The sequence below is a fragment of the Rhineura floridana genome, chromosome 11 (genome assembly GCF_030035675.1).
Source record: "Rhineura floridana isolate rRhiFlo1 chromosome 11, rRhiFlo1.hap2, whole genome shotgun sequence".
Lineage (NCBI taxonomy): Eukaryota > Metazoa > Chordata > Lepidosauria > Squamata > Rhineuridae > Rhineura > Rhineura floridana.
Genome location: NC_084490.1, coordinates 1,726,957 through 1,741,380, shown reverse-complemented (window position 1 = coordinate 1,741,380; position 14,424 = coordinate 1,726,957). Strand labels below are relative to the sequence as shown.

The window sequence follows — 14,424 nt, the reverse complement described above, 5'->3', positions numbered from 1 at the left end:
CCCTCTTCTCAATCCCTTTTTGTTTTAACCACCCTGAACAAACTTGGCCACCTCACTGCTCACCCCTAACTCTAGAAGGTTTATGAACAAGTTAAAAAGCACAGGTCCCAATTCCAGTCCTTGGGGGATTCCACTTTCTACAGCCTTTCACTGGGAGAACTGTCTGTTTATTCCTGTTCTCTGCGTCCTGTTACTTAAACAATTTCTGATCCACAAGATCTAACCCCAGATGTTAAAAAGCAAGTTAGTCTAAACATTTTCAAAATAAAACCAGAAGTTTTGAAAATGTGTGTGTGTTATGTGCCTTCAAGTCGATTATGACTTATGGTGACCCTATGAATCAGCAACCTCCAGCAGCTGCTGTCGTAAACCACCCCGTTCAGGCATACATTATAAAATTTTAAAAATTGATATGTATAATTACAACTTTTTAAAAATTGTATATTAAAATACGTATCAGATCTACATGCCTGGGTAGGCTTGCTTAAACAAAAAAGTTTTTTTGCAGGTGCCAAAAGTAGTACAGCAAATAATAATAGTAATAGTAATAATAAATGCATTGCCTGCCCCTCACCAGCAGGTCTCTGGGTGGGTTAAAACAATCTAAAATTCAATGTTATAAACAGTTAAAGCAAATCTCAGTCACAAGAACAGGGCATCATCAATAGGTAGGGAATTCCAAAGTAGGTGCTACGACAAAATGAAAGCAATAGTCAAGAGATCAGAAGGAGGCTAGGACTTGGGAGGGCAGCTGTGAGAGAACCAGAAAAGGTCCTCAAATGCAAAGATGTATCACTGAACACTAAAGTCAGGATCATTCAGACCATGGTATTTCCGATCTCTATGTATGGATGTGAAAGTTGGACAGTGAAAAAAGTGCATAAGAGAAAAATCAACTCATTTGAAATGTGGTGTTGGAGGAGAGCTTTGCGGATACCATGGACTGTGAAAAGGACAAATAATTGGGTGTTAGAACAAATTAAACTAGAACTGTCACTAGAAGCTAAAATGATGAAACTGAGGCTATCATACTTTGGATACATCATGAGAAGACATGATTCTCTAGAAAAGACAATAATGCTGGGAAAAACAGAAGGGAGTAGAAAAAGAGGAAGGCCAAACAAGAGATGGGTTGATTCCATAAAGGAAGCCAGAGACCTGAACTTGCAAGATCTGAACAGGGTGGTTTGTTCTATTGGAGGTTGCTGATTCATAGGGTCGCCATAAGTCATGCTGACTTGAAGGCACACAACAAGAACAGCAACAGGTGCTATCCCACTGAAGGATCGATTCCTTGCAAGAGCAGAATGAGCATTATTTGGCACTTGTCAAAATGTCAGTTCTGCAGGAAATATTTTAGGAATTCCTGACCCAAGTGGCACCTGCCCTGTGGAATTCCCTCCCCTTCAATATTAGACGGGTGCCATCTCTGTTGTCTGTTTGGCGCCTATTGAAGACCTTCCTCTTTCAACAAGCCTTTTAAGTTGAGACTTTATCCCACTCTGTGTCCGTGTTGGAATTGTTTTTTAACATGTTTTTAAAACCTTTTTTTTGAAAACAATATGTTTTTAACCTTTTTTTCTTTTTTAAGGTTCTTCAAAGCTTTTTTAAAAACGTTTTTAAAGATGTTTTGTTTTAATGTATTTTTAAAGTCTGTTTTTATGAAGTTTTAAAGTGTTTTTATTGCTTTTGTTTGCCACCTTGGGCTCCCGCTGGGAGGAAGGGCGGGATATAAATCTAAAAACAAAGAGAGAATTGAGTCCAGATTGAGAGATCTGATGCCTCAGTCAAGGAGGTGGCTTAACAACCCCTTGCTAGACAGAACCTGTTCTATACTGTGTATGTTCAAGGGGAGACATGACTTCTCTGCTAAGACAGAATGGAAAAGAAGAAATCCTGGGTACAACATTTTCTTTGCCAGTGGCTTTAGTGGGTCAGAGCAGTGGATGGGATGTGGGGTAGGATTCCTGGATTTGCAAGGGGAGAGGAACAGGAGGGCTGGCCCTTCTCTCTCTACTCTTTTTTTCCCTTCCAGGCACTACTGTGTCAACATACCGGAGACCCTCCCCAAATTACTGCTGTCTGTCAAGTGGAATTCACGGGATGAGGTTGCTCAGGTGAGGTTAACAAGTCCTTGGGGTGGGGTGGTGGCAGTTGGTGGCTCCATGTCAGTGGGGCAGTAGAATTCAGTCCAGGTTTTAGTCTGAACTTTCAAGGAGCTGCCCAAGGAGCTAGCTGCCACTGGGGTGGGGTGAGGCGGGTGTTGCATCAGAGCTGAGGGGGACACATCCCCCCCCCTGCTCTTGGCTGTGATCTGATGGCTTCATTCCCCTTTCAATTCCCACCTGCCTCTTCCTCTCCCCGAACAGATGTACTGTCTCCTCCGGGAGTGGCCGCTGATTAAACCCGAGCTCTCCATGGAGCTCCTGGATTGCAACTTCCCAGATCCTGTTGTGAGGGAGTTTGCACTGAAATGCCTCGTGAAGGGACTCACGGATGACAAGCTGTCCCAATACCTCATCCAGCTGGTGCAGGTGACCGAGAAGGATGCCACCCCATGAAATAAGTCTCAATGGATTAATCGTAGGAGTGTTAAGGCCAAACTGGACAAGAAGGCAGTTCATGCAATTGGGGGGTTGCAATGGGATGCAAAAGGTTAAAGCCGCTTACCCTTCACCCCAGGGTGTTTCACCCACACTTGCTATTTTTAAAAAAGAATGGTCTGCTCCCTGATTAAATGCAAGCACTTTTTTAGTTGATCGGAATGGTTCCCCCCTCCCAATCAATTAATTCATCTAAACATGCTGTGTGAGCCTTGCTGATGGTAGAGAAACAAAGAAGTGATTTGAAACAGCTTCCAGACACGGTTTGAGCAAATTAAAACTGTGTTTTTCCCTCTCAACCTTTTGAACTTTAAAATGCGAGACAGCGGCCCTTGAGTCCAAAGAGGAGTTTTACCTATTTTGGGAAGGCGGGGGCTCTCCTTTGGCATATGCCATCCCCATCAGCTCCACAAGCCCCATTCTCAGCCTAGTGCAAGCTCCCCCTCCCCAGTTCAGTCCAGACACCAGATGTGGAGAAACGGAGAGCCCTTAAAAATTAAGTTCAAATCCAGGGTATTTGTGGCTGTTTGGGGCATTGGAGAGGATTGCCCTCCCTCTTTTGACTGACACGGCTCCTGTGCCTTTTAACAGTTCCATATCCTAGGAAAGGGTTCAACAGAGAAAGCTCTTCCAAGGACATTGTCTGTTGTGCTGCTTTTTGTTAAGCCAATCGCTTGCTAAGACTCAAAAGGGCTCAGTTGCTCTTTGATCCCAGCCTCCTGGGTGCTGGGAATCTTGTTCAGTGCTTGGGAAGCGATTCTGCATCGGAGTTTAGAGAAGGTGATACCTCTCCCTCCAGCTGGGGGGGAAGCCCTCCCCAAAGAAAAACCTCCGCAGTTTGCAGTTTTAATGGAGACAAGGGGAGGGGGAGAGAGAGAGAGGAGAGTTTCTTGTTGGAGTTAGCTGAAATTCAGTTTTGGTGGAGCGGAGCTCTGCACACTGGAGCTCTCCTGCTTGTCAAAGTTTCCTTCCGATATCTTCTGTAAATAAATAAATACAAGGATGCCATGCAAAGACTGGCCTCCTCCCAATATGCCTCTGAATGCCAGTTGCTGGGAATTACAACTGGGGAGAGCACTGCTGGGGACCATGGGGGAAGGGGAGAGTGCTCTTGTGCCCGGGTCCTGCTTGCGAGCTTCCCTTTGGGGCATCTGGTGGGCCCCGTGAGGACAGGTGTTGGGACACCCTGATCCAGCTGCAGGCCTCTTCTTAGGGTCTTAAATCAACATTCATTCCTCTGCTGAGGTCCCCCTTCGTGCTTGTCCACTGCCCAGGCTGTGGTGGGTATCCACGAGGGATATAGTTTTTGGTCTGTGGTGTCCAGGTTGTGGAGTATTCCCCCCCCCCAGAGGCACACGTGGGCCCATCGCTGCCAGCTTTCAGGAGGGCAGTCAAGACGGTGTTGTTTCGGTAACCCTTGTAGACCTTTTGGAAGGCTTGCCTCCTTGAAAGGCTCATTTTTATCCTGCAATATTTCTCTCTTTTGGTGTTTTGGGTTTTTTGAACACGATTTTAAACAATTTTATTTATCATAATCTGCCTTGAATGTATGTTATAAAGAACGGGTGATATGAGTTGATAAACTAAAGCAGTTTTGGACGGCGGCTTCCGTCAGCCACAGCCAGCACGGATGTCCAAAATATCTGGAGGACACCAGGTTGGCAAAGGCTTAACTAAACTATGGAAGGTCCAGTTGCTGCCCTTGGGACTTCCCTGCTCAGAAGTGGCGTAACTGTACAATGAGGAAAGCAGTGCCTGTTGAATTGCTGTCTGTCATGCACTGCTGGCCATGCCAGAGCAAAAAAAAAAGAGGGCAAGCTGCACCCAACCTTCCCTCCCTAGCTGTCTGTCCTGCCCAGAGCCCAGAGCAGGAGACGGAGGCGAGACTGGCAATAATTCTTGCTTTATTAGAGTCACGGTTACATCAAAAGCAGTGCATCTCATAGACCTAACCAGGCTGGCTCACTACTGATGCCAACTATGCTAACTAAACATTCTCTGCAGCGTGTAGAGTAAGTTGACTCAGCACCTCAACCAGGGGGGCGCTGCCTTAAGTAGAGAAGGTCTTCGCTCGTAATCTCCAACTGTGTGGTTCCACCCTCTGACCCGCTTCTCGCGCCGTCTCACTAGGAGCCGGCTCGACTTCAGGAGGTGGGGAGCAAGTTGGTGGGAAAACGTCTGAAGGTCCAGGCGGGGAGTCTTGGGGGGTTGGAGTTGGCACATGCACGAGATGGCTCCCCAACAGCTCTGGCGGAGCGCTTGCAGGTGGCAAGGGACCTTCAGATGGAGTGGGATCTAGATCACCCAGGGGATTGTCCAGGGAGACTGGAGGGCTGCTAACGCCTCCCCCTCCCTCAAAGCTCTCAGAAGTCTCGTCTTCCTCTGCCCACTCTCCCTGATGCGCTTGGGGTAGCTGAGGCTCAACACTGTCCTTTCCTGCATGGGAGGGCCAGGGAGGGCCCCCGTGGGCTAGAAATAAGCCCACCTTACTTCTTTGACTCTCCTCCTTGAAGGTTCTCAAGTATGAGCAATACCTGGACAACCCCCTGGCCCGCTTCCTCACCATGAAAGCCCTGACGAATCAGCGGATTGGGCACTTCTACTTCTGGCATCTGAAGTAAGTGACAGGGAAAGGGAAGGAACTGCAGCAGGGTGGGCAGAGACTGGATCGCAGAGGCAAAGCTGTGGCAGAAGGTTGCAGGAGTTGTGGGCCGACCATCAGAGCTTGGGGCAGGGCCTTTGTTTGCCCTCCTTCCTTTTAAATTTCTTTTCTTGATTGCTTTTTCTGTAATTAAGTGCCCAATGCAATTGTACTCCTTTTAAAAACAAATAAAACACCACCAGCTATATGGAACACAATTTAAGAACATTAATAATAACAACAACAACAACAACAACAACAATAATAGTAATCCCAGAAGTGCACACCCCATTACATCTGATTTCTTTCAGGGTTTATAAACTGCTGTACATTCAGAGGATACCCAAGCAGAGGACAGAAACAGAATATAATAACAGTATATAAATATAAAGATGTGTCACTGAACACCAAAGTCAGGATCATTCAGACCATGGTATCCCCGATCTCTATGTATGGATGTGAAAGTCAGACAGTGAAAAACGCGGATAAGAGAAAAATCAACTCATTTGAAATGTGGTGCTGGAGGAGAGCTTTGCGCATACCATGGACTGCGAAAAAGACAAATAATTGGGTGTCAGAACAAATTAAACCAGAACTATCACTAGAAGCTAAAATGATGAAACTGAGGTTATCATACTTTGGACACATCATGAGAAGACATGATTCACTAGAAAAGACAATAATGCTGGGAAAAGCAGAATAGAGTAGAAAAAGAGGAAGGCCAAACAAGAGATGGATTGATTCCATCAAGGAATGTCTATGTACTCATTCTCAGTACATGGACAAAATGGCACCATTCACACAAAAGAGGGAGGTGTAGGCAGACTTGGAGAAGCTCCAAAGTTTGCAGAAGCACCAAGAAAAAATCTTTATAAAAAATGCTAAGTGGGGAGGGGGGAATAGAGAAACCCAAAACAGCCCCATGAGGACCTAGAATGTTTAGCTGGCACAGAATGCTGGTTTGCCGAATGAAGGAAAAACGGGAATGGAATGACCTAGAGGAGGGCATGGCTGGCTGGCTGGCAGGCACTCTGAACAGGAGCACTCCACGTTGTGCACTCTGCCATTGAGCTATGGCCCCTCCCCCCATTCCTGTTCCAAAGCGACATTCATAGAAGAATCAAGCTGGCAGTAGGCCTTTCAGAACAGACAGGGTTGTGAGGCTCTGAGACACACTTTGTTGCCTCCTTGTAGATCAGAGATGCACAGCAAACCAGTCTCACAGCGCTTTGGGCTGATGCTGGAGGCTTTTTGCCGTGGCTGCGGGATGTACCTCAAGCACCTGAACCGGCAGGTGGAGGCCATGGAGAAGCTCATCAACCTGACAGACATCCTCAAGCAAGAGAAAAAAGATGAGACTCAGAAGGTACTTGCCTTGGACCTCCAAATTCCCTTGCAAATTACGCAGCTCCTTGTTGCTACCACACCGAGGCAGCTAGTCTCAAACAGAGGCCAACACGCATTCAAAGGAGTTCAGACAGTGCCTGTGTTCTGGGGGAGAAGATAGAGGGGGTGTAATGAAATCCACAAGCCTGATGCCCCACTTTTAGCCAAATAATTCTCTGCCTGCCCCCCCCGCCCCAGTCTTTTAAAATCTGTCCCTAAGGAGGCTGTCACAAAAGGCAAGGAGGCTGTCATGAAAGCCCTCCCTGTTTCCCCACTGTTACTTGAGCACTAGGTCAAGCCCTTCTCTTTTCTGACGTGTGGATAGTCCAGTATAAATTAACCACTAATGCCCTAATATTGCATCAGTGACATGTTGCCCAAGAGCACACCCTCAAACAACCCACCGGTCTGGAGGGGCCCTCAATGACACATGGCCCAGGAAAGGGCATTCTCTGTGGCAGCCCCTCCGTTTGTTTGTTTGTTTATTTATTTATGATTTGATTTGTATCCCACCCTTCCTCCCAGTAGGAGCCCAGGGCGTCTAAGTTGTGGAAGTATCTCCTCACAGAGGTGTGCCTGGCACCTTCATGATGCAGCTTTTGCTGTATGCTGAAGATGCACTTCTTTACTCTGGCGTTGGACAGCTGAGGTGTACGTTATCAGGACTCACTCTATTCCTGTGACTGCAGTTTGTTTTAAACTGTTTTTGATGCTGTATTTTAAATTATTATGATCTGCCCTAGGACATTAGGGTGAAGGGTGGGGAATAAATAATCATGAAGATGTTGCAGAATACACCTGCAAAAGACCGCATCAGTTGGGAGGGGTCCTTATTCTGCAAGGTGCCACAAGACTCATTCTAGTTTTGTTGCAACAGGTTAACACAGCTCCTTCTCTGGAAATGTTTGGCTGTGGTTCATTTTCCAAACAGAAATGGTTCTGAGCCTCAGATCTGCCTGGAAACAGGCCCACTCCTTTCCATGTGTTGAATGGCTGGGCTTACTGCAGTGGCAGACGCTCAGGGTCTCTCTCTCTCTCTCTCTCTTCCTCCCCCCCCCCCCGCACTCTTGGTGCCTTTTGCTCTCCTCCCAAGATGCAGATGAAGTTCCTGGTGGAGCAAATGAGGAGGCCAGATTATATGGAAGCGCTTCAGGGCTTTATCTGTCCTCTCAATCCTGTGCACCAGCTGGGCAACCTCCGGTGAGACCACGCTTCCTCTCTGGGGGGAGAAGGGCTTGGCCATTTCAAGCAATGGCTGAGGGTGGGGAGTGGGACTCCTGGGCTCCATGGAGAGGTCTGGTGGAATGGGAGCAACTCCACGCAGCCTTCCAGCGTATAGCTGTGACAAATGCTCCCTCTGCACCAGGTTGGATGAGTGCCGGATCATGTCTTCAGCCAAGCGCCCCTTGTGGCTAAACTGGGAGAATCCTGACATCATGTCCGAGCTACTCTTCACCAACCACGAGATCATTTTTAAAAATGGAGATGGTGAGAGCTGCATGGGGAGGGGGGCTGTGGTGTGCTGGGTGGATTGTGTGCTTGCATGCTTCCCATAGGCATCCGGCGGGCCACTGTGAGAACGGGAGGCTGGCTAGACGGGCCATTGGCCTGATTCAGCAGGCTGTTCTTATGTTATTATGATATAATACTAATACTAAAGATAGCAATAATACTCATCACATCCCTGATGGTGAAACCCACAAGGGTCATTACCCTTCCGTGTCACCTCTCTTCCAGGTTTCTCCATTCCGTTTTGGGGAAAAGACATACCAAGACCACAGTTTCCTCTCTCCACACAACTTCCAGCATGAGCTCCTCTCAGTTATCTTTTCCTCAAGCTCATACCCCTCACCCACTGTTCAACCCTTAGAACACTCCTGGCCGCTGTAGTTGCATCTTAATTTCTAATAATCTTCTCTGTAATCCCTAGATCTCCGGCAAGATATGTTGACTCTGCAGATCATTCGGATCATGGAGAGCATGTGGCAGAACCAAGGACTGGACCTCAGGTACAATTATGGCTACTTACAGAATGTGTGTGTGTGTGCGTGTGTGGGGATAGACTTGTTCAGAGGGATGAGTGTGTGAAGAGGTACGGAGCCAGATTCTGTGTCTGTATTTCCCTCCTTCCCACCTTCTTACTCATTTGGCTCTTCGCTTTATAAACAAATAAACTCCCTTCCACTGGAGATCCCTCCCTCCAAGTCCAGAAGTTTCATGGAGAATAAGGCTCTCAGTGGCTACTAACCAGGATGGCTGTGCTCTGCCTCCATAGCCGGAGCCGGGATACTTCTGAATACCAGTTGCTGGAACCCACAGAAGGGGAGAGTGCACTTTGCACTCAGGTCCTGTTTGTGGGCATCTGGTTGGCCACTGTGAGAATAGGATGCTGGACTAGATGGCCACTGTCCCAATCCAGCAGGCTCTTCTTACAATCTTATGTTTTTAAGTGCCTAAGCCCCTTCCAGAAGTGTCGGGAGATCTTTTCAGAGGTGGAGGCTTAGCTGACCAATGGCTGAAGAATCTGAATTGACTATTTTTAGATAGAGTTGGGGGTCAGGCTATAAACAGCCCATGCTTCCTGGCAGTCAGAAGCAGAGTGTAGCCATCAGGGTTAGTAGCCATTGAAAGCCGTAACCTCCTCCGTGAATTTGTGTAATCCTCTTTTAAAACCATCCCAGCTGGTGGCCATCACTGAGGTGGAGGAAAACTTTTATCTGTCCACTTACTCCATGCCATGCATAATTTCATGCCCCTCTTTCATGTCGTCTCTTACTCACCTTTTCTCTCAAGGAAGAAGGCCCAAGTGACGTAACCTTTCCTCACAGGGGAGTTGCTCCATCCCCTTGATCACTTTGGTTGCCACGTGACTGTGGAAAGCCACCCCTATCCCACTGTGCATCCATATGCGTCAGGACAGCTTTGCTGATTTGGACCCGAGGCCCATCACATCCGGCACCCTGTTTCCCAGACTCCCAGGAGCAGAGGAAGCTGACTTCACTGAGCCAGACCATTCGGTCCATCTAGCTCAGCTTTGTCTACACTGGCTGGCAGAGGCTGTCCAGGGTTTCAGGCAGGTGCCTTTTCCCCAGCCCTACTCGGAGATGTTACTGGGGATTGAAGAGGTAAAGCACTTGCTTTGCATGTAGTAGGTCCCGGGTTCAGTCCCTGGTGGCATCTCCAGGTAGAGCTGGCACAGCCACTGCCAGTCAGTGTAGACAATAGTGAGGCAGATGGACCGGTAGTCTGACTCAGTACAAGGCTACTTCCTCTGTTCCTAAACTGGGGCCTTCTGCACACAAGGCAGATGTCTGCCACTGGGCTACGGCCCTTCCCCAAAGTCGCCAGCCAGATGCCCCAAAAGAAAGCCCGCAAGCAGGACATGAAGGCCACAGCTCCCCTCTGCTGTTTCTGCCTAGCAACTGGTATTCAGAGGTACGCTGCTCCTGGGCCCAGAGGCTCCACTTAGCCACTGTGACTAACAGTTATAGGCAGGTGCACCTATGGGCCTTCTTCCATGAATGTGCCTAATCCTCTTTTGAGCCATCTCTGCTTCTGGCTTCCTTCCCCTCCTTTACAGGATGCTGCCCTACGGGTGCCTGTCCATTGGGGATTGTGTGGGCCTCATTGAGGTGGTGAAGAGCTCCCACACCATCATGCAGATCCAGTGCAAGGGCGGCCTCAAGGGGGCGCTGCAGTTCAACAGCAACGCTTTGCACCACTGGCTGAAGGACAAGAACAAGGGAGAGGGGTCAGCATGGCTACGGTTACTTTATTGTTCTTGATTCAGTTTCTTTCCTGTCCTTCACCATCCCAGGGTCCCAGGGTAGGTTGTAGTAATTTTAAAAATACAATATTATAATCAGTTTAAAACAAGTTATAGTCAATTTAATATTCAATATATAATACTCACTTGTGGCTTCCCATCTGTGGAATGTTCCCCCCGACGAGGTTCACCTGGTGCCTTCATTGACATCTTTTTGGTGCCAGGTAAAGACTTATACATTTTTCTGAGGCATTTGATAGATTGAGACAATGTTGCTTGGATTAGCGTGCTGCCAAAGACTTCTGTGGCAGTATGGGGGTGGGGGTTGTTTTCTTATTTTGTTTTTGGTCTTTTAGCAATGTTGTAAGTCACTTGGAGACCTTCAGGTAACAAGTGACTAATGAATAAGAATAGCTGATTCCTAAGATATATATGTCCATTGTGAGCCAGAGCAAAGAGGTGTGTCTTCAGCACGAAAGCAATACAAAGAATTTGCCCAGCACAGCTCTGTGGCAAGGGAATCCTGCAGTTTAGGGGCTGCCACAGAGAATGCCTCCCCCCCCCAACTTCCAAGGTGGTGGAACTACCAAGACCTCCCCCCCTCCGCCTGACCTTAACACCGAAGAGGGTCTGTAGAGACAGGGTGGGATGATGTGGATGGGGTTGTGTGTATGTGGGTGTGAGTTCCTGGTGCGTGATGCGCTCAGCAAAGCCCTTTGTGCTGCAAACATTTTTCCCTTCTTGGATTCAGCTACGATGCAGCCATTGACCTCTTCACGCGCTCCTGTGCCGGCTATTGTGTTGCCACCTTTATCCTTGGCATTGGAGACCGGCACAACAGTAACATCATGGTCAAAGATGATGGCCAGGTGAGTGGTTTCCCATGCAGACACACACTTCCCTAGCCCCCACCCCCCAGGAAGACGAGATAGTGACAAATTCTACTCTCTTTTCTCTGAATGCCACCCCCTTCCCCCCCACACCCTCTCCACTTGCTCTTCTCCCTCCCCCCCCGCCCCAGCTGTTCCATATCGACTTTGGGCATTTCCTGGACCACAAGAAGAAGAAATTTGGGTACAAGCGGGAACGAGTCCCCTTCGTCCTCACTCAGGACTTCCTGATCGTCATCAGCAAAGGGGTCCAGGAATGTACCAAGACCAAAGAGTTTGAGAGGTAGGGATTGAGAAGACTTGAGCACATCGCCTTATGGGTTGCTGGGCCATCCTTCCCTCCCTCCCCCCCCAAAAAAAAGTAAATTAGACACTCTTTTGAATCACCAGCACTACTAAAAATCTAGGAATCCTGGCTCCTTAACCCATTAAATGTCCGTCCCCAAAAACACAGACACTTCGGCTCCCCCTTTCCCTTTTCAAGAATCCAAATGTCATAGCTTCTGCAGCATTGGGGGCTCTTTCATTGAGAGAAAAGGCGAGGAAGAGGTGACATGAAAGAAGTATATAAAATTATGCATGGCGCACGGAGAAGGTGGACAGAGAAAAGCTCTTCTCCCTCTCTCATAGCACGAGAACTTGTGGACATCCAATGTAGCTGAATGTTGGGAGATTCAGGACAGACAAAAGGAAGCGCTTCTTTACTCAGCGCATAGTTAAGGTATGGAATTTGCTCTCCCAAGAGGCAGGGATGGCCCCCAACTTGGAGGGCTTTAAAAGAGGATTAGTTAAATCCATGGAAGAGAAGGCTCTCAGTGGCTACTAGCCAGGATGGCTGTGCTCTGCCGCCATAGTTGGGGGGATTTGCTGTTGCGCTCAGTTCCTGCTTGTGGCCTTCCCATAATGGGCATCTGTTTGGCCACTGTGAGAAACAGGATGCTGGACTAGATGGGCCACTGACCCGATCCAGCAGGCTCTTCTTATGTTCTCGTGTTCTTATGCTGTGTTCAGGAGCCATCGTGCTTCCCCCCCACACACACACACACAGAGCAGCCTTCCCAGCAAATGTTGGTTTTCTTCACTGATTTGGCTCCTCTTTCCTATCCTTCCCTGGGAACTTTAATTTTTTCCCCTTAAAAGCATTGTTTGTGTACTTATATATTTGAGCCAAGGACATAAGCCCGGGCTGCTGGATCAGGCCAAAGGGGACCCCCCCATCTAGTCCAGCCTCCTATTCTCACAGTGGCCAACCAGCCCCCTAGTGGAAAGCCCACTCTTGTCACTTGTGATTTCCAGCAAGTGGCATTCAGAGACATTTACTGCCTCTAACAGTGAAGACAGGAGATAGTCATCATGGCTAGTAGCCACAGACAGCCTTATCCTCCATGAATTGGCCTAGTCACCTTTTGCGGCCATCCAAGGTGGTGGCCAGCACCCTCTCCTGTGGGAGCGAATTCTGCAGTAGGGCCCAGTGAGGTTCCCCTGCTGCAGGTGGAGTGGGTCTGCTCTCTTCAAACGACACATATGCCCACCTTACTTCATTTTATTTATTTACGAATGTGCACCCTGCTTTTTGAGGAACATCCTCTACTATGCAGCTCACAGTCTCCAGCAAACATCCGTTTTCTCGCTGATTCCTCCATGCGCTTCCCTGGGCCGCTTTCAAAGTTTTGCATGAAAGCAGTGTATTCCCACTGATATGCTTGAACTGTTGCACCATACCTGATTTGGTTTCCAGTTCTTTTTGACTTTGTTTTTGTTTAACAGAATCATTTGCTTTTTAAGTTTTTAAAACTGCTCTGGGGAGATGGGTGGTCCATGATGCCATAGGTGCCCTGCCAGTTACAATCCCCTCCCCACCTTCTGGCTAGCAGAACCTGTCCGCTCCCTGGCCTCGATCCTCAAGAGGAAGATGCATACATGTATGTATGATGTTTTCCAATGAGGAGACCCTCCTGTTTTTTAAAGTAAGTGTCTAGTAGACCAACCTTTGCCGACTGTGAGAGTTTGCTGGACTACAACTCCCACAATTGTGTTGGCTAGGGCTGATGGGACTTGTAGTCCAGCCACCTCTCACTGTCGGCAAAGACTGGCCTAGACTTTCCCCCTTGTTCTACCCCAGAGAGCTTTGGCTATGGGGCAGTATACAAATACAATAAATAAATAAGGGAAGCCCAGGGGGTCCTGGCCCACCCTGTCTCCTTGCCTAAGCCATCCACCGGCTACTCCCTGCCTCCAGGTTCCAGGAGATGTGCTACAAAGCCTACCTGACCATCCGCCAGCATGCCAATCTGCTGATCAACCTCTTCTCCATGATGCTGGGCTCAGGCATGCCAGAGCTCCAGTCCTTTGATGACGTGGCCTACCTGCGCAAGACACTGGCTCTGGACAAGTCCGAGCAGGAGGCCCTGGAATACTTCACCAAGCAAATGAACGAGGCCCACCACGGCGGGTGGACCACCAAGATGGACTGGATCTTCCACACCATCCGGCACATGCCCTTGAGCGAGGCGAGCCACGACTGACAAGAACTCTCCACCACCAGGGGAGAGAAAATGGGAGCCCTCCAAGCCGGCGGGAGAGGCTGAGCGTCGTCAGGCTACCACCTCCTTGCCAGCGCGGAAGCAGGGGAACAGCCCCATGTTAACTTAGGCAATCGGGTTCCTGATTCTCTCTTGGGACCAACAGGAAGGATCCGGGAGCGCTGGTGAGCCTGGAGAAGGCAAGGAGGGAGGAAAGGGAGGGGAGAGTGTCCTCCCCACCCCCCGGGTTAAGGCATCCATGGCCAAGAGAGGTTGGGGAGCGTGAAATGGGACCCAGGCACCCAGCCTCCCAGTTGCCTTCTGGAGGTAGGAGGGAGCAAGGTGTAAAAATGGAACCTCTTTCCCCCCAGAAGAGTGTGTGTGTATGTGTGTGTGTTCTCCCCCCCCCCTTCATCAAATGGAAATTCTCTTCCTGTTTTTCGTTTTTTGGGCTAAAATAGGAACCAGCCTCCCTGGCCCTCTGGGCAGATGATTTATATACTTGAATTGCACCTCCCCTTCACCTCCTTGGAGTCCCCTGGAAGAAGATGGGAAGGAGGATGGGAGGTGGGGAGGGAAGAGTGTGGGGTTTTTTTGGGGGGGAGGGGGCTTTCAC

The 14,424-nt window shown here is 48.8% G+C and overlaps 1 protein-coding gene across 3 annotated transcripts in view; it reads left to right on the top strand.

Moving 5' to 3' along the window:
* The window catches only part of LOC133366338 (phosphatidylinositol 4,5-bisphosphate 3-kinase catalytic subunit alpha isoform-like), a 32,771-nt gene extending 18,402 nt beyond the window's left edge, over positions 1-14,369 (top strand). For 2 of the 3 annotated variants that reach the window (XM_061589348.1, XM_061589349.1), the window contains exons 13-23: positions 2,036-2,117; positions 2,370-2,534; positions 5,117-5,220; positions 6,439-6,610; positions 7,724-7,830; positions 7,997-8,118; positions 8,561-8,639; positions 10,211-10,381; positions 11,148-11,265; positions 11,418-11,569; positions 13,526-14,369. In XM_061589348.1, the coding sequence (XP_061445332.1) occupies positions 2,036-2,117; positions 2,370-2,534; positions 5,117-5,220; positions 6,439-6,610; positions 7,724-7,830; positions 7,997-8,118; positions 8,561-8,639; positions 10,211-10,381; positions 11,148-11,265; positions 11,418-11,569; positions 13,526-13,811 (1,558 nt within the window). In that variant the 3' untranslated portion in view covers positions 13,812-14,369. Of the gene's footprint in view, positions 1-2,035; positions 2,118-2,369; positions 2,535-5,116; positions 5,221-6,438; positions 6,611-7,723; positions 7,831-7,996; positions 8,119-8,560; positions 8,640-10,210; positions 10,457-11,147; positions 11,266-11,417; positions 11,570-13,525 lie in introns of those variants that run through there. The other variant, XM_061589350.1, reaches the window with a different exon arrangement.
* The last annotated feature ends 55 nt before the right edge of the window (positions 14,370-14,424 follow it).